General features: G+C 39.6%; 1 protein-coding gene across 4 annotated transcripts in view; it reads right to left on the minus strand.

Moving 5' to 3' along the window:
- SLC50A1 (solute carrier family 50 member 1) overlaps positions 1-20,322 on the minus strand; it is a 73,153-nt gene that overhangs the window by 16,197 nt on the left and 36,634 nt on the right. For all 4 annotated transcript variants that reach the window (XM_085873790.1, XM_085873791.1, XM_085873789.1 and 1 more), the window contains 2 exons: positions 19,393-19,554; positions 1,655-1,774 (listed from right to left, as the gene is read on the minus strand). In XM_085873790.1, the coding sequence (XP_085729916.1) occupies positions 1,655-1,774; positions 19,393-19,554 (282 nt within the window). The remainder of the gene's footprint in view (positions 1-1,654; positions 1,775-19,392; positions 19,555-20,322) is intronic.

Below are 20,322 nucleotides of genomic sequence, written 5' to 3' on the forward strand. Positions count from 1 at the left end.
TACCTACAAAAGGACCAAATTATAGAGAAAATAAAAGGATGAACTGGAATCAGGCAATGGAACTTACAATTGTCGGAACGACAGAATGGATGAGAAAACAAATTGATAAACACAAAGTACCAAACACACAAATGGTTTTATGGTTGGAGGTAGAGAAACATCTTAAAAGGAGAATTGTTGATTTGAAAAGAAAAGTTTGAATCAATAATCTAAAAGTAATTTTAAACACTCAAGAGACAAGTGATTTAATTATTTAAAACAGCTTCAAACACGATGTTATTGTTTCAATTGACAAAGCAAATAATCTATCTATAATTCCAGCAATGTGTGTGTGTGTGTGTGTGTGTGTGTGTGTGTGTGTGTGTGTGTGTGTGTGTGTGTGTGTGTGTGTGTGTGTGTGTGTGTGACCGCTGTTTCTCGACAACCTCTGGTCCGATCTAATTGAAACTTGCCAGGTATATTGCTGGGGACCTGAGGATGTGCCTTTTCAAGGTTTGATATTAATCGGACAAGTGCTTCCCAAGTTATGGCCATTTATTTACCAACCAATGGGAAGACACGTTGTTGCGTGGACGTGACCGATGGGGAAGGGAAGCTCAGCCGCGTTCCCCATTACGGTTACAACGTACGGGCTTCCGGAGAGTGATGACTTCGTATATTCTAATAATTTCTCGATTTCTTATGCGCATTTATAGATAAACACAATGGCCCAAGTTATGATCGTTTTCATATTAGACGGTGTATAAATTTCGGGAACATCAGAGTGCTGGTATGCTCCGAACCAGGAAGTAAATTTTTTCTCTCTCTTCTCTTCTCTTCTCTTTTTGTTTTTCCTTGCCACGACATTGCGAAAAGGTAAAATACATTGGCGCTAATTGAATAATTGGGTATTAAAAATAAATTGCGAATAATCGTAACTGCAAATAATATCGAACTTCTGGGTCACGCACGTACGGGCACGTGAGAGCGAAGAAACGGCCTGTGTGGTTTATTTATTTATTATTATTATTTTTTTTTTACGGGCACGTACTAGTAATAATAATAATGGATTTGTCTGCAAAACATTACATGCACACACTTTTTTCTTACTTAAAAATGAGTCATAGTAATATTGCTGATTACAAAGCAAAATACAAGTATATGGTGGTTTATCAAAACAAAAATAGGATTAAATAAATAAATAAAAAAGCAAGACTTTGGGCAAATTACTACCCACAAGAAGGAAATAAGGAAATCTCACATAAACAACTAATCTCGGGATGCACAAGTTAAGCTGGGATGCAGGTGTAAAATTGTCAAAATGGGGTCATTACATAGAAGAGGGGTGAATTGATAAAATCAACAGGGTACAGCAGTTGGGGTCATTGAACATAGTAATATGTTTAAATAAATTTGACAGGTCAAATAGAAGAATAGACTGCAATGAATTAAAAATAAAAAAGGTAAAGAAAATTTTAGGGGGACAATACTATAAAAGATAATGCAAATATATCTCAACCATCATGCTATGTACAAACACAGTCAACAATCTTTTGCTCCCTCATATGTACAAACACCTGAATTTGTACATACACAATAAGTAGATGGCCCCAAAATACAACTCATTTTGCTCTTCATTTATTCTTCTTTGTTGCCTCAGCAAAATGGTAATTACCTTCACAAAGTTGTTCTTGATGATTAATCCATAAATAAACCATTGAATGGCAACCAGAAAATTTGTAAGGCACAGTGAGAAAGCCAGGCACTCGGTGCATTGTGTTCTCATCACTTCAGCCTGCCTCGGAAGAAGAAGAAAAAGGAAAACAATAAATAATTTTTTTTTTACATTTTATCCTTCACTGGGATAAAAGCCCATCAAAAATGATGGGTTGGAATTATTTTATTCAAAATATTCAAGAAAACTGGAAGACATGATGTTTCGTAGCAAAAACATTATTTTAAAACACCACATGTACAAATGTGACCCTATTTTCTATATAATCTCAGACGTTTCATTTTGACAATACAACCTTTTGAGCATGCCAAAGTCTGAAACCTCGGCATAGCGTCAGGTGTGCTTATATCTTCTTCATTTATTAGACACCATACGGACATAAATAAACACTTGTTTTACTCTGCATATGTTGCACATAATGTGCAGTGAATTTCACCTCCCAAAGCCTTATATTTATTGTTATTTTTTAACCGCTTCTGAACAACACCCTTGAGGCTTGATTGCATGTCTCCAACTACATTTCCAATAAAATAGACAAAATTATTCTTTTATGAAAAATGTTTGAGTTCTTTTTATCCTTAAAACAGACCACAGTGAACACAGCCATGTTAAAAGATTGGCCTTTACAACCATTCTTAAATTGTCCTTATGAAGGGTGACAACAAATACACAAATACACCCCATTTTATGCAAGTAGATGGTACAATAAAATGACAACGAAGATGGAAAGATAAGGTGTTTGTAGATCACATATCATGTAAATCACATGTCTTTCTGTGCCTGTATACCTCCTTTTAAGTACTGTACTGTAAAATTATTTTTCATTTGGTGTAACATTCAATATTTTTGTGGAATATTTATTTCACTAAAATATTCCAAGAAAAGAAAAGAAGTGATCATCAGTGGTAAGTATGCACATTGATGCTGAAACAAAGTTATAAACATATTATAATGCAAGTAAACACTGTTAAACCTCATTGGCCAACCATTTCAGGTGGAAAGTTAAACCCTTGATTCATTTTTGTTGACAATTTCATCTGATGTCGAAAAGCCCAGAATGATGAACTGACATGCCTCTGACAATAACTGCAGTGTGTGTATAAAGTGCTGAGGACTGAGGCCTTAATGCCTGGAATATGTTTGTATTTTTCCAAAAGAGTTTGATTGAACTGGGCAGTCTTGACTGCTTTGGACTCTGTTAAATTGGACAATGAGTAAGAATCCTTTATCTCCAAAGCCAGTTAAGAAAAGACTCTCCTGCCGATTCAGATCTAGACAGGTGCAGAAAAGATGCTTTTATGGAAGGGCACATTGCGAGAACACCATCTATAACTTAGGTATGGCATGGAACTCGTTTTGAGCAAACGGTGTATGTCCCCAGTAAGAGTATAAAAAGGCCATTCACAAGTTATGAGCCTCTGTAGGAGTGTCAATGAAGAGACCACACATTTTGCAGTTGTCTGCATGCACCTTTTCAGTCGTCCAGTATGTAAGATCATATGCATAAGGTATTGTGCATTTTATGGTAAAAGTATGACATTTGGTGGCATTGTCGTTTGGGCCAGACTGATCAATTTAAAGCATGGAGCCACTTCCAAACCCCCCTTGGCAGATTTTATGGGGGTGGGGGTTAAATTACCATGATTATAGATTTTTATCGTAATTATTAAGGCACCAAATATGTGTAAATTCGAACTCAAGACTTCCAACAGCAGAAGTTATAGTGACCTCATTTGTCCCCCTCCCCACTTCGTGTTAAGGTGTATAAATAACTTATCGTGGCATTACAGGAAGGAAAATTATTATAGATACAAACTATTCAATCAATTCTGTCCAAAGTAGGATTGCCTTTTTATAAAGTTGCTACTGTTATTTAACACTAAACAAAGAAATTTGGAGGAAACCGACATCCTTGAGACATTCTATGCTTATTGCGTCTACCACAGATTAATGGATCCGAGCAATCTCCACTTGCTCGGTGTCTAGGTCGGCAGTGAGCTAAGCCGCAATAATCCTTTGGTAACAAAATTGCATAAATGAGTCTTTACACATAAATAATGTATCCCATTGGCTGTCCAATTTTTCTAGCCATCACATTATATGATCACTACATGGATTGTTTATAACTTATCTTGGGGCTGCATACGTTATTTCTGCAAGCCATGGCTTCTAGTGTGACATACAATATTGACCCCGAAACGCTTATGGCCCGATTGTGACCTTTATTCGCCACATAACCCCATTCCTAACCATCACCAACATTGCTTAATGCTTTCCTGAAAGAAATTTTGAGAAAATTGGATGGACTTACACATGGCGGTGTATAGGCCAAGAGTCACTGGTCCGCAAACCCACCGGAAGTAAAAAATTATTATAACCAGTGGCCCACTTCTGACATTCATGATCAGATTTCTCCAATCATCCCTTTCCTACACTGCTTTCTGAAACTGGCAGAGACAGCATGGTTGCAGCCTTGACCCCCACCCATCAGGCACATACAAGGTCTGCCTCTTCCTGCTCTTCCCTCAACCCCACCCAGCACATTTGACTTGCCCAAATTTTGTTTTCTGCACTCATGATGTGTCCAAAGTATGGCAGTTTCTATTTTAGCATCAGCACTTCTAATGTATATGGTGGTTTAATTTCTAGACTATATATATATATATACACACATACAAATATATATATATATATATATATATATATATATATATATATATATATATATATATATATATATATATATATATATATACACACATATATACACACATACAAATATATATATATATATATATATATATATATATATATATATATATATATATATATATATATATATATATATATATATATATATATACACACACATATATACACACATACAAACACATATTGCTGTTTGACGAATATTGCTTTTATGGTCAGTGTCGAAAACTCCAGTTTCCCTTAACATCGATATCGAGGAGTACAGAGTGGTGAGCGTGTGAGATTCGAGTGATCCAGTGGTGATCAATGCTCTCCCAGAGAAGAAGGCAAGTCTGAAGTGGAATGCAAGAGCAGAGGTGGATGAGATGGAGGAGCGGTTGCAACAGGAGGAGGTGTTTGGAATGGTGCAGCATGAGAAGCATGAATTGGGGTGGATGAAGCATGAATGTGGGGGAAAGGCATGTGTGAAAGAAAGGAGGAAGATGGTGGAGAGAGAGGAGGAGGAGAGGAGGTATGTGAAGGCAATTGGACAGGCACAACAAGGTGCTTGGACTCGGTGGGAGGGTGTGCAGGCGAGGACATTGGAATTGCAAGAGAGTTTGAGGATGGAGCCAATACTGTTGAATTTCCTGTTGCGGGCAACATATGATGTGCTTCCATCGGCAGCAAACTTGAGGGTGTGGGGGTTGTTGCAGGAGTAGAGCTTCTCTTGGTGTGGAGGTCGTGGAACAATGCAGCATGCAGAGTGCACGCTCAGTAGCACTGGCAGCAGAAAGATATAGATTGCGGCATGATTAAGTACTAGCAGTTGTAGTGGAGATGGTGCAACAAGAGGTGATGAGATGGAGAAAGAGGGGAGTGGAGAAGGAGGAGGAGGCCCATGGGAGAGAGGTGGTGCTTGTATAAGAGGTGGAAAGAGGAAGTGGTAGAAGGCAAGCGGTCTGCTAAATGCATGTAATTGGCAGGTGGTGGCAGACCTAAAGCCACAGATGGTATTCCCGGTGGAGATATGCGTGACAAGGATTTTCTTGTCAGCCATTTGAGGTGAGGTGAGGTGTAGAGGGTATATTGGCAATTCCTTCTATGCATTCCTTGCTAGACTCTGAGTGTATGGAACAGAAAGGAGGATGTGTGAGAGAATGGTCCAGGTTGCCTTGAATGGTTCACTTTGATTTTGGAGGAAGTTTATGGAGGGCATGTTGAACGGTATAGGTTGAGATTGATTTTGTGGTGCTTCTATGAGCTCCAAAATGTGTCGTGATTGTGTCGTGGAAAAACTCTGAAGACCACCCTTGGTTGAATCAGTTTATTGGTCACGTGCACGGAGAAAAGCAAAGCATCAATCAGCTTTGAAACTCCTCTGGCTCTCAAGTGTCAGGGGACTGCCTTATATACAAATTGGAAATAAGGATGGGTCATGTGAAAGACATCTGACACGACTAATCAACATGTAATGTTTTGCACAGAAAATAAATAATTCAGAGACTTGCAAAGAGGGGAAGAAAGGGAAAGGAGAAGCACTTAAAGTCTCTGCCAGCAAAACTTGAGTTTAATAAGTTCACTCCCGAAGTACAATGCAATTTTTTTTTTTTTACACTTACGCAATAATTCATGACAACCGACTCACCCCGGGCATCACAAGAAAGAGACACAACTGCACTTTTTGGATCAAAGGGGAAGTACAATAAGAAGAAGTGCAGAAAGCAAACCACAAGGCCACACAAAGACATATTTGCTTTTAACAGGATTTGCAGCTTAAGCCTAACTGTTTTTCATTTAGCTATAAGGTATTACAACAAATTCTAAAGATGAGGCCCAGCGAGGAGGAGTGATCTAAGCAACATTTTTTTAATGATATGATGATGATAGGCTCAGATGATAGGGGAAGGGTTAAAATAGTGCTATATGGCATTAACTCCAAAATGGCCGATGTGGCCCTAACATCACTCCACCTCACGTGGTCCCTCATATGTTCTAGCATTTAAAACATTTGAAAACATAATTAATACAGGAACACCATTGCCTGGTGAGAGTCGTGTGATTCACAGAGCTTTATGATCACACCACATGGCTGCAGATGGTTGATACAGACCATTATACACATTTTATTAGATGGGGTATATTTTCCACTTTCACAATTGAGTGTGGAAGAGATATGGAGAGATGTGGGTATGGTGGTTGACTTGAGCAGTGTGTTTTGAGGTTAGTTGGTTGGTTGTGTGGGGTGTGTGTGTGTGTGTGTGTGTGTGTGTGTGTGTGTGTGTGTGTGTGTGTGTGTGTGTGTGTGTGTGTGTGTGTGTGTGTGTGTGTGTGTGTGTGTGTTCTTCTGCACGCGTTTTGTGTTTTGTTGTACAGTTGGGTGGTTGGTTGGTTGCTCCAGTATACTGTTGCGGAAATGGCCCATAGTGTGCTATTAAATATAGGATTAGCCCAGATCCCCCATTAAATGCATCTAAAGCCAGGTTGTTCGGAAATTGGACGTTACATGTGTGTTGGGAGGTGTACCAGGCTGTTATTTGTTCGTGCATTGGTGGTGGACCGAGAGGTTCTTCTTCTTCCTTCCTCTCTCCGGACAATAGTCCCCGCCCAGCGCTCTGAGGGGGAGTGGCCTACCGAGGCGAGCGAGTGCCGGGAAGAGGAGGTGGAACTGAGAGCACCGAGGTCAGTCTGCGATCGGCAGAATGTGGGATTGAGAGCTCCTCGACACGCGCGATCAGCTTTCGTGAGGAGCGAGCCGAAAGAAAGGCAGGGAAAGGACCGCATGAGGTCTGTCTGCCTTTGGCTGGATGGGAAACGACTAGTGGGAGTCGTGATCTGCTGTGTAAGGGACGGCTCTGTCTGTCTGTGATCTGCTTGGTGAAAGAGGCAGGAGAAACGACTCGTGGGAGTCGGCGATCGACTTTTATGAGGAGGACACCGACAGGTTCATCCGGAGTCCAGTGACGGAGCCTCTGACTGTCCCTACTCACCTCACGGCTCGACGACATCTTGGAATCCCATGGACCCAGCCTGCGGAGCCCAACACCTCAATTTGGCCTGATCTGGTGAACAGGCCAGGCCTGGACTTGTATACTGGACCTTGTGAGAAAACAGGTGAAACCCACCATCGATCTGACGGTCTTGTGCCGTTGACATTACGCGGGGTCAGAACGCGCTGAGGCTGCGTGTGCAAGCAGTGCCGGGAGAAGGAGGAGGACGAGCGCCATTTTGCCACGCGGCGTGTTTGAGCTTGGGCGCTCGAATCCGTAGACATCGGCTTGTCACGAGCCACATTCGTGCCTTTGACACTTTCCTCTCATCCATGAAACATCACCAAGTACTCTGTGTCTTGTCCGCATGTTGTCTAAGGGTTATCTCGTTAGGGTCCCCTTCGAAACCCGTAATCCGTAGCTTCCAAGTTAAGAACGGGTTATAGATGAATTATAACATTGTCGTGAATGCTTTGCTTGTGTTGTGTTTCCCCGATGTGTCCCCAATAAATCTGGGTGATTCGTATGAAGTTGCCGCTTTGAATTAATTCGTGCCGCGCCAAGGAACGATCCGCTCGATTTGGATATAAAAACCAAAATGGTTACAGACTGGCAGAATTCGCTCGGTATCTGACAAAACCAGTCTGTAACCGGGGGCTATTCCCCCAGCTGGCAAGGCACAGGTGTATTTTGGTATCGTGATCTGAGGCGCGTAACCCGAGAATTGTGCCGAACCAGCCGGCGTTATAACTCCGGAGACGGCGGTGGTTAAGTGATGCCGAATATGTAACATTTGGCTGTCGAGAGTAGGGTGCGAAAACCCAAACTGGTTACGGACAGTGATTGACATCACTCGTCCGAATCCCGCCACCGCTGAATCCTTAACAATACATTTTCGGTGCTGTGGATTCTGAGAGTGGAAGCTGTTGTTGTTGTAACCTGTATTCTCGCTGACTGGGGGTAGAGGTACATATGCATCCAAGTGTACTTGATGCATGTGGAGGCACATGGGCCCATGCTGGCCACCTTAGCTGACCATATCGAGGTTGGAGTGCTGAAACGGGATGATTCTGAGGACTTCAACTGAAGACCCGGTCAGTGAGGCACACTTGTGGCCTAGGTGTTTTTTAAGTTGCGTATATATGGTGTTCCAAAAAGACCTGGACAGCTTTGGTTATTAATATATTTAGTCCCGCAAATGAAAGAAGAAAAAGAGGAATCAAAGAATGCAGACCCTTGCCAGGACTGCTTTTTTGTGGTGTATTTTGTGTGGCATATGTGTACTGGCATGTTTCGTAATTAATAAGAGACAAAACTGGAACTGTCACTTTATAACTGCTGGCAGTGATGACCGGGTACCAAGACGTTCCGCTTTGATCAGACAACTGACCCTGACCCATGACGTTTTTTAAAATTATTATTGATTATTCAATTTAATTTAGAATGGGATTAAATAAATTCAATTCAAATTAAAACTGGTAAACCAGTAATCCCGGGCGTCAACCCGTGCATCCGACGTCAAAGGACTTTAATTTGCACTGAGTCTGCAATGGGGTCTCGCGACGGTGTCCCTCATGTTATATCAATGAAGGATTGTAAAGCCGATAGCAATACATGATAAAGAAAGAAACTTCACATTGGAAAAATCGAGGCTGGACAAAGTTTCAAGTCCCGAAAAAAGTTCAATAACTACACATTTGCATATTAATGTAAATGGCGAACTTGTAGGACGTTAAACGATCTTCCAGAATGTCCAGTCACTATAGCTCTATCTTCTTTCGGTTTCATTTTACATGTCGAAAATGAGTGATTTTAAACTTTGGGGGGCTCTGGGGCCTCACTGGGGTCAAATACAGACATAGTATACACATATTTGGAGTCCCCTGTTTATGAACTATCTAAATCTGTCATTAAAATTTTTCAACTCTCATTTGCATATTTGGCATATTTAATGAGGCGAATCGGCATCATTTTAATCATATAAATTATGTAACGAGTTCGACCAAATTAACAACTTAACATTCCCATGGAACGTCGGAAATGTGTGCAAAAGATTGAGGCTGTCGGGTTATCCTTTCTGGAGAAGATGTTTTTAGGTTTTGGAGAAAATCCAATATGGCCACCATACCACATGACCTACGTCATCAAAATTTTCAAAGTAAAACTTCAGGTGGAGAGTTATTAAATGGATAAGTTTCATTGAATTTCATCCAACGATTGTTTTCATTTAACGACATTTCAAAAATGGGTGATTTTAAAACTTTGGGGGCTCTGGGGCCTCACTGGGGTAAAATACAGACATAATGTAAACATATTTGGAGTCCCCTCTTTAAGGCCTATCTAAATCAGTCATTCGATTTTTTCAACTCTCATTTGCTTATTTTGCATATTTAATGAGGCGAATCGGCATAATTTTAATCATATAAATTTAGTGACGATTTTGACCAAATTAACAACTTAATATTCACATGGAACATCGCAAATGTGTGCAAAAGCTTGAGGCTGTTGGGTTATGCATTCTGGAGAAGATGTTTTTAGGTTTTAGAGAAAATCCAATATGGCTGCCATACCACGTGACCGACGTCATCAAAATTTTCAAAGTATAAACTTCAGGTGGAGAGTTATTACGTGTTTAAGTTTCATTGAATTTCATCCAAGCGTTGTTTTCATTTTATGACATTTCAAAAATGGGTGATTTTCAACTTTGGGGGCGCTGGGGGCTCACTGGGGTCAAATACAGACATAGTATAAATATATTGGGAGTCCCCTGTTTATGTGCTATCTAAATTTGTCATTAAATTTTTTCAACTCTCATTTGAATATTTTGCATATTTAATGAGGCGAATCGGCATCATTTTAAATCATATGAATTATGTAACGATTTCGACCAAATTAACAACTTAACATTACCATGGAACAATGCAAATGTGTGCAAAAGTTTGAGGCTGTCGTGTTATCCGTTCTGGAGAAGATGTTTTTAGGTTTTGGAGAAAATCCAATATGGCCGCCATACCACGTGACCTACGTCATCAAATGTTTCATAGTATAAATTTCAGGTGGAGAGTTATTATGGTGTTAAGTTTCGTTGAATTTCATCCAACAGTTTTCCCTCCAGATCCGCCACAAAATCGGTCAGTAGAACATAAAAATGCCTTAATAATAATAATAATAATAATAATAATAATAATACTAACGAATTCAATAGGGCTTCAGCCATTTGGCTTGAAGCCCTAATTAAATGGAAGACCAAATCACTACAGTCCTGCATTGGAGTAATCAGAAGGAACCAGAACAAGCAAAAAGCAAAGATGAGGTCATCATGAGGAACCTGGATAGAATTCACATTTCAGCTGTTACTCCTCTACCCTCAAACCTATCCAGGCACAGCCAAGTGAGCCTTATTCAAAAAATAAGTAAAAAATAAACCCCAAAATAACCCATATCAAAAAGTTAAATAAACCTGGCTGCCAGACCATACACCCGAACATATTGAAATTTAAAACATGTATTCCGCATCACGAGTAGAACATAATTGTGAAGTTGTGTGTCAATTGATTAAACGGTTCCAGAGAAAACTATTTAATATTTTTCTTCAATCCAATATGGCTGCCAAACCATGTGACCTATCAATTATTCCTGAACAAACTTGTACACCCATGGCTTGGGGAACATTTGTGTGAAGTTACCCTTCCTTGTCCAGCCGTTATAGAGATTATTTTTTATTGGTTTGAGGGTAAATCCAACATGGCTGCCAAACCATGTTAACCATGACGTCATATGTGTGAACCTTTCGTTCCTCATGGATAAGTGGTCACATGTGTAAAGTTTCACCTAGATCTGTTCAGCCACTTCAGAGAAGATGTTTGAAGGTTTTTCTTAAAAAAAATATGGCTGCCGAATCACGTGATCGATGACATCAAATTTTTTTCTGTGGACCATTTTATCCCGGTATGACCCTCAATTGTTCATACTGATCAGATGTGTTCTACATACGCAATTATGACATCATAAGGAAGGCACCTATGATGGCATCAAAAAAAACATAATCACATTCCCCACAAGGAGTACTTGCTGTGTGCCAAGTTTCAAGTTTTTCCTTGGTGTGGTTTCAGATACCGAGGTCCAAAGTTTTTTTCCATTTTTCCAACATGGCTGCCACACCACGTGACCTATGACGTCATAATTACGATTATAACATTCTACATGAGTAGTCACACCTATGCTGAAAATTTTGTCTCAATCTGTCAAGCAGTGGCGGAGAAATACACAGCAGTTCTGTGCAGACAAACAAATAGACAGACAGACAAATGGACCCAATAGTCAAGGAGCTATTTCCCATATAGGCCTTAAAATAAGGTCTTGCTCAACCCACAACACATACAAGGTCTGAATGCATATTATGTTAGGGCAACCTCTCCTGAGCAGTTTTAGGGTGGGTGTCACTTCAAATTGTGGTATAGCATTTTTTTCTACAGGCCATTTTGTATGGTGGGGGTCAAATCAAGTTTTTTTTTCATCAATGGGAGAATGTGATCCATGGTGGGTTGCTTTAGTCGATTGTATCGTTTGAACTGGTTCATTCTAATTATTATACAATGCATGGATATAAAGAGGAGAGATTGGTGCAGACATATAAATTACTGTCAGTGAAGTATTAGTCGAAATTCATGTGTAGAATCCCATAATGCAATAAACATGTCGTAGAATTCACCAGGCAAATCGAAAAAGTGTGTTTGTGGTTTTGTATTTCTCTGTTTGCTGAATGTCTGTTTGCATAATTTTTGTGCCGTTCTCTGTATAAAATGTATTATTTGTGATCTTGAGACAGTTTGCCTGTTAAACATACGTAGCTCGACCGCGTTGGCAAAGAACGTATCCTAAATCATCTATGGTTTGCACATATACCATTTTGAAGAGTAATGACTTTCTGCTGATTGTTATAATAACATTCCTTTTTGTTTCAGGTAGTTGAACAGTTCCAAAAGTACCTGGACGTTCATCTTGAAGTACCTTGACCTGTTAATAATTTGTCTTCTGGGCTACAGACTGCAGTCTGTGAGGGATTAAACCTCGTATGATTTTGTAGATTTGATGGAGACATGGATGACGATACCAGCAGTACTTGCGTGCTTTCCGTTTTGCCACCACGAAAACGGAGAAAGAGAACAAACTATGACAAATGTGTACTCTGTCAAGAAGATTCACAGGATGTTCTTCGAAAGGGACAGAGCACTTCCATAGAGAGGCTCGTTTCTGCACTGCAGTGCAGGCAAGATGAGCGTTATGAGCGACTGCTTCCAGATTTACAGAGACTACAGACCATGGATGTATTCTGGCATTCAAATTGCTACAAGTCCTGCACTAGCAAACACAATCTCGATATTACTGCGAAGAGAAGAGGGCCATCTCTGTCGCCGTCTGAAGTTTCGGGATCGGATACGATGGACGCAGATCAGCTAGGGAGACGGTCCAGATCACAGTCGAGTCTTGTAGACTGGTCAAAGTGCATGTTCTGCAAGAATAGGTCCCACAAAAAAGTGACAGAAATGCTGAATGCTAGCACATTTGAAGTGTGTCAATCTATCAAGGATTCTGCTGAAGCTTTAGGCGATGAATATATGTTGCATATAATCTGTGGAGTAAACGGTGACCTTGTGGCAGCTGAAGCAAAATATCACAAAGTATGCTTTTCAAAGTACACCAGTAAGTCAAACATCAAACATTGCACTTTTAAGGCCAGCGAAAATGAAGATCAATACACCAGCCCTTTCCGGGACTTAATTGATGGCCTTAAAACAGATTTGAAGCATGGCAAGGCATACGATATGCACAATCTTCTCGAAAAATATCAACGTCTTCTAGTAACACACGGTGTTGACCACGAAAAGTCCATCAAATACACAAAGCAGATTTGAAGCTCAGATTGATGAGGCATTTTGGCGCGAGTTGGTATTCCACCAGCCCTGAATTAGAGAGAAATCAGAACTGATGTATACAAGCTCAATATCACTGCAACATGTTCTGAATGCAGCCTTCAAAAAAACATTTGAGCCCCATGAAGACGAAGATTCTTCCGCTGATGAACAAGTTTTGCATCAGACAGAACGCACTAAACTTCTGTATCTTACTGCGATGCTGATCAGAGGGGATATTGCTGAGTGCAATGGTATTCCTGTCAAGCCTTTGAACACGGACGATCTGAGTCTCATCACAGCGAAATCACTTATACCAGACAGTGTATACTGGTTCTTACGCTGGGTAATTTCGGCTGATGATAGTGACAATGCTGGGAACTTTCCGGCAGAATGCAAGAATCAATCAGACGAGAGGAAGGTCATCATGGTGGCACAAGATCTACTTCATTGCTCGTCGCATGCACGAGTTAAGACTCCGAAGCACACCAGTCTCGCCATGGCAGTTCGTCACATAACTGGTTCAAAGGAACTGATAATATTGCTTAACCGAATGGGCCACTGTTCGTCCTACGATGAGATAGAGGCTATTGACACCGGACAAGCAAAGGAGATTCTGGCTAAAACAGAAGAAATGGGAGTTGTCATTCCATCGAACATCTGTTCTGGTGTCTTCATCCAGATGGCTGGAGACAATAATGACATTAATGAGGAGGTAATTCAACCTTTATGGATGGAGAAAGACCCAGCACCAAAAGGTCTTGTAGAGCTTAGCACTTGCCATTGCGCCAAGAGTGCCTGTCATCGGTCTGTTTGCACGTGTAGGGTGAATGGATTTTCATGTACCGAAGCCTGTTCGTGCATGGCTGAAAACTGCGAGAACCCTTCAAACATGTTAGAGGATGATGAAGCTGAAGACTAGACTTCTTAATTATGCCATGTTGGACACATTTAGATTTGCACTGATTGAGTGTCATTAATCAGTGAAGTGGTGTGTGTGTGTGTGCTCTCAGGAGAACAATGTAAAGTCCACATATGTTTATCTGTCCACTGTACATTTATCACTTGAGTCACAATCTCGAGTAAATCGGATATGGTAACTAAACTTGCTAGGATTGTAAAAATTGAGGTACGTAGTATTATCTCGTATATCAGAAGGGCTAGAGCACATCAATAATGTTGCAGTATTGATCGCCATTGCCCAAATGTGTACAAGTTACACGTAGAAAATTTTTGATGTACGCTCAAAATGCGCGATATCAAATGGTCATGTAACATGTGGTAAAGTTTCAATTTCCTCCGGTGAATGGTTTTCAATGTATGCTCTTAACAAAATGCAAACATGTGCATATGCCACTGATTGCTTAACCCCACTTTTCGCTTGGCCAGAATGGGCTAAAAACCTCCCTTGGAGAATGGCGGGATGCCTTATGTAATTGAAGTGCGAAGATTGGCAGAGCTGAGATTGAAACTTACCCAGTTGGGCAGAGTTTTGTCTGGAACTCGGTTCATGTCATGGTGCCACAATATCTAACATACCATGACATTTTATGAGGAGGTTTATTTTACAAGCCACCTGGGACCTGTCCAGTTGTGAGGATCTCTGTTGCTCTACATTCGTTATCCTTTCTTGTTTTCACCCTCCACAGAATCAGTCAAGTGAGTAATAACACATAATTGTCTATGTTTGATCGGATTCTGGTTGGTGGGTGATCACTAAATTTTGACGTTCATGATGGTTCTCATGATGTAACATTAACCAATCTTTTGCGATGGGAATTGTTCTTTTATCTGCTCTTCATTGTGATTGTGGCTTGGTAAACATGCTGTGGTTAATTTGTTTTGTCTTTGCAGTCACCATTGTATTAAAGGAAGCAGTTACAAGACCCTGTCTCTGTGCCTGCACATGACATTTCTGGTGTAATGGGTGACATGTGCTGGTGAAATTTGAGCTATTTTTCTCACCCAGCTATGCTTAAACACAAACCAGTAAGTACAGTGATATTGCATCGTGTTGGAAACAAAACCCGGCCTGGTTCAGTTAGGATCAGCTTTGTTCCACGACAAAGCCCAACAACAAACTTCTCTAAAAACCCAATAAAATATCTAATCTCCAGATTCTTTGCATAAGAGTCTAAAGATGAAGAAGTGACTGATAAAGATGCCATCAACAGCCTCCAAGTGCATAAAAGTCATGCAAAATTACCTTGGACTGGAACAACTAAAAATAAAATTTCACCCCGGTCCCGTTTGGGAGTTGGGAAAACCCAGCAGTTGTCTCGCTTTCGCATTTGGGGTATTCTGGTTGTCTGCTTTGTTCAATGATCTGGGTTTTCGCTAAAGCACTTTGTTATCTCACGTTAACAATTTTGAATGAATAAATTTAAGGTATTCACAAACATGTTTGGCTTTTTGAAGAGCTACTGTGATTTTGTGTGATCTTGGTTGGCCACAAAACTCAGCACGGCTCAGTTCAGAATGACTTTGTTCGATGATGAAACCTTAACCAAATAAAGCATCCAATTTTCTTCGGATTTTTTGCATACTCGTCTAGAGGGGAACTCTTCTTCTTCTTGCATATGGCAGCTTAGCTGCCGGGATAGCTATCATTTCTTGGAAGCACGACTGTCGCTGATGCAGTGCCCCTCTACCAGTACACGCTGGTACTCATTTCGCCGACCTCGGAAGGATGACAGGCTGAGTCAACCCCCTGGTGTATTAATTCAGTGGCCAACAGGACTTGAACTGAGGACCCTCGGATCCCAAGCCGCCACCCGAAACACTAAGCCAAATCAGGCTCACTAGAGGGGAAACAAGTGACTAAAAATGCCACCAATAACCTCCATGAGCAGAGGATCAATAAACAGTTACTCAGGTAAAAAATAAATAAAATCCACAATTTTTTGCCATTATTTTTTCCCCACATCATGGGTCTTCCGTTGTTTGGATGTCTCGATAAAAGAGGTTCTACTCAACTGCACTGAAATTTTTTTTTTTTTTAAAGAAAAAAAAAGTACACCGGGACAACCTTTCAGCTCCACCCCACTTTAAGTACGATCTCAGAAAAAGATATCATTTAAGCGGGTGCCCTCAAGCATTGAGGACACATGATTGTGACATATTGCGATTACAAAATTCCAAAAAATAAAAATAAAAACTACATTTCACTTTAGACTTGTTATTTGGCCATAACAGTGCTGAACAAACTACCCATCTCGTGTATTACCCAATTTCTCTGCAACAGCTCCAAATTTTATTTTTAATCAAAATAATTTCACATTTCACAGTTCATTCCAAGAGTTGAAATCCATTAACGAAAACAGGAATGTCCATGAAAATTGCCCGTCTTTATAATTATATTTGTTATAACAAATGATACCAATTACAGGACATCATTGACTCACTCAAGGACATAAATGTAAAGGGGATAGATACTACAAGACAAAGTGAGTAAACTAGGGGGGAGGGGGGATGGCAAACACATCATACCATAAATAAAGCACATAATGCCTCCATGGTTAATCAGTGACAAATTAAAAAATATATTTAAGTACTGAGAGTCAAAAGAAAGAAAGAAAAAAAAAAATCAATGATTGGCGATTGCATTAAGGGTAAGTGGTGGAAGATATGTGTACAGGCAAATGGTAGTGGAGTTGATTTATTGAGCATTTAGAAAAGTGTTATTATCTTTCCTTTTCAAGTTGCAGAAAAATGACTTTACAAACAACTGCGCTCACACCTTCACAATGAATGTCACCAGGAATAATTTACTGATAGAGTAATTTAAAAACTTAACGCATTTTTGGCAAGCGGTTTGGAATATATATTTTTTTAATTGAAAATAAAACATGGGTGCACACATTCATACAAGCACTACAAATAAAGTGACACACATATGAAGACTACCATGTTTTGTTGGCCCAAAATATTTACAAAAACAATTTAATAAAGAAATCACTTCAAGTTTGCTGTCTCCTTGCGACCTGTATCGTAATTTAGAACGAATCCTCGCTCATTGGATTGTGTTGTTGAAACGATGACAACATGAATCAGAATCTGCTTTTACTCTTCAGCAGTCAGTGCTATCAATTTTGTTTCAATCACTGATACTGCTGACTGATGGGTATATGAATGAAAAAGAGGTAGTGGTAGTTGTGGGGACATCCTTTAGTGCAGAATAAAAAGCAGCTCGAGTTCAACACACATCTATGACAGAATTGGCGATGGAAGGGATAATTAATGTCCACAAGAGAACTTTTGCGAAAAACTGTGAGATAATTAATGTTCCCAAGCGAACACAAGGAGATGGGACACCCAGCTTAAATGTACATCTGAAGAACAACACACTTTGTGATGAAATGCCCTGCTTGCGAAGCAGCAATACAAGTTAATAATTGGCCTGGGAATCAAATAAGATAAGACAGGCACAGAGGAAAGTGCAATCAATCTGCACCATCCTATCAGATGAGATGGATAGTAAAAGTTCAAGAACTAGTTTGACATTCAGAATAACTATTTCAGCAGTATCTAATGTAAGTTTGAGCACTGTGCTGCACCATGGCTTCAGGTGCGGGTGCCATGCTCATAGAAATAACAGATAACAGCATTTTCATAACAAACTAGAGACTTACAAAAGGGGAAATTAAAAATAAAATAATCAAGTAAATGACAAAAATTGCACCAACAGAGGTGAGTTTCAAACATCTTCCAATAAGAGTGATGACATGGTTAAATGAGGGGAAAACATCATAAAAAAAGAAAAACAAGTATTTAAACAAAACATATAAACAGATGGAGAATTAAGAAGAAGAAGAAGAATAAAAAGAAGAAGAATAAAAAGAAGAAGAAGAAGAATAAAAAGAAGAAGAAGAAGAAAAAGAAGAAGAAGAAGAATAAAAAGAAGAAGAAGAATAAAAAGAAGAAGAAGAATAAAAAGAAGAAGAAGAATAAAAAGAAGAAGAATAAAAAGAAGAAGAAGAAGAAGAAGAAGATGATCAGAGAAAAGATTGAAACTTGGAACAAAAAGACGAGAATTTGCATGGTAGAAATTATAGAAATTATCTACAAGTATAGGAATGATGAACCACAAGGTTGCATCAATAAGTAATGAAGGATGAACAACATGATATTGCAGGATGATCATTCCGATGGCCATGCCAAAGAGAACATGTACGCAAAGAAAAAGAAAGGTTTCCCTAAAGTTTCCCCCTCCAATTTTTGGTGTATACCCTCATTACCCAATCATGCCACCTGGCATATGGAGTTTCCTTTTGAACTTTTGCCAGTTTCGTCGATCTTGGGCCAATGTCCCAATTTTATTACAGGTGACCTTTCTTCCTTTCATTTCTTTCCCGACTGTATGTGTTGTCATGCCTCTCTTGGCCGTCCCACCATTCTCTTCCCATTAGTTTCCCAGCACATTACTCTTTTCAGTATATCTTGATCATCCATGCGCAGCACATGACCAATCCATCTCTACCTCCTAAATTTTGATTTCCTCTATGACGTTTTTCCTTTCTGTTAGCCTTTCAACCTCTTTCTTACTAACCATGTCAGGCTCGAAGATTCCCAAGATTTTCTTATGGCCGCTTTAGAAGAAAGACTCCGTTTGCATGCTATTTTGGTGTATACATCAGAATAAAAAATAAAAAACACCAATTTTGCTATTTTTATCTGCATTTTTTTTACCAGCTTGAGATTATTTTGAAACAAACCAGCTTGAGTTTTCCTCCTTGAGGAAAGGCAATCAATATTATTTGTCAATGCATGCATAATTTAAGCTCAAGACCATGATCATTGACTTTTTCCAATCCTAATTGCTCTTGGGCACATCCTTGGGTAGCCGTTGATGTGATGTGGCATGGTATTATAATATGGTTCAGTCAACCAGATGGTTTTAGACATACCTCAATAGTCATATGCAATTATCACGTTTTAAGTTAACATCACTTGATTTACCGTATCTATAAATAAACATGAAACCTTTAAAACTACATGATTAATTCTACAATAAGCACCACAATGGAATGCCTCATTCATAATCAACTTGTCTGAGCATTTTTGGTGATAATGGTGGCATGGTACTCACAACAGAGGCAAGCGGTGATGCAAAGCTGACAACTGAGGAAGCCATGCATGTCAACCCCAAGTGATACATGGCTGTCTCGTCATCAACTGCCAGATACTTTACGTAGAACAGCACTGAGCACAAAAATATTGCTGTGACGATTAAAACCCTTTTCACGTTATGCTGGTGGGAGAGAAGAGAAACAGCCCACATTTTAAGGTAACAAGCCAACATTTGATATGACGTTTCCATTGAATTGATGCAAATTTTAATGAATTTCTAACAATGGAAATAAATGGTCCTTTATAAGTTAGCAGGTGATTTATAAAGCAGCAGGTGATCATGACATCTTTATACATACATTAGGTGGCAAGAGGAACAATTGCATGAAGATGTAATGTTAGACGTAGTTGTATATTTGTAGTGTGGGTTGGTGTAATTGTGGATTTTTATTTGTTGTGGGATTGAGACAGAAAAATGTCAAAAGATGTCATTATGGTAATCCGTTCAAGGATTGTGGTATCATTCCTGCATTGTCATTCTTTCCTTGGAATTCCTTCCTACCTTGTTTGTTGTTTTTTTGGGGATTCCATTCCTACATATTTTTTCTGACAAAGTTTAACTCTTTTTCCCAATCTGGATGCCAATGATGTCATTTTGTCAGTGTAGCTCCTTTCGTTTAATCTACTGAAAATGATGAATCATACTCTTTACAGAGCGTTGGTGCTCTCAGAGCAGTTTATTGGCAAGGGTTATACAACGTGGTTTGACATTGCCTTCGCAGCGTTGTTTGTCCATGCACTATTTTAAATTCTGAGTGTCAAGCAAGGAAGCAGCACATACAGTAGCCTGAAAAAGTATTCACCCCATCCAAAGTTTTCACATTTTGATGCTACCTGAGCATATTTCATGATGCTTTCAAATCAAACAATATATAGAGTCTTCATGAAA

This window comes from Eptatretus burgeri, chromosome 3, assembly GCF_056783735.1.
Source record: "Eptatretus burgeri isolate ZD-2024b chromosome 3, Ebu_testis_v1, whole genome shotgun sequence".
Classification (NCBI taxonomy): Eukaryota; Metazoa; Chordata; class Myxini; order Myxiniformes; family Myxinidae; genus Eptatretus; species Eptatretus burgeri.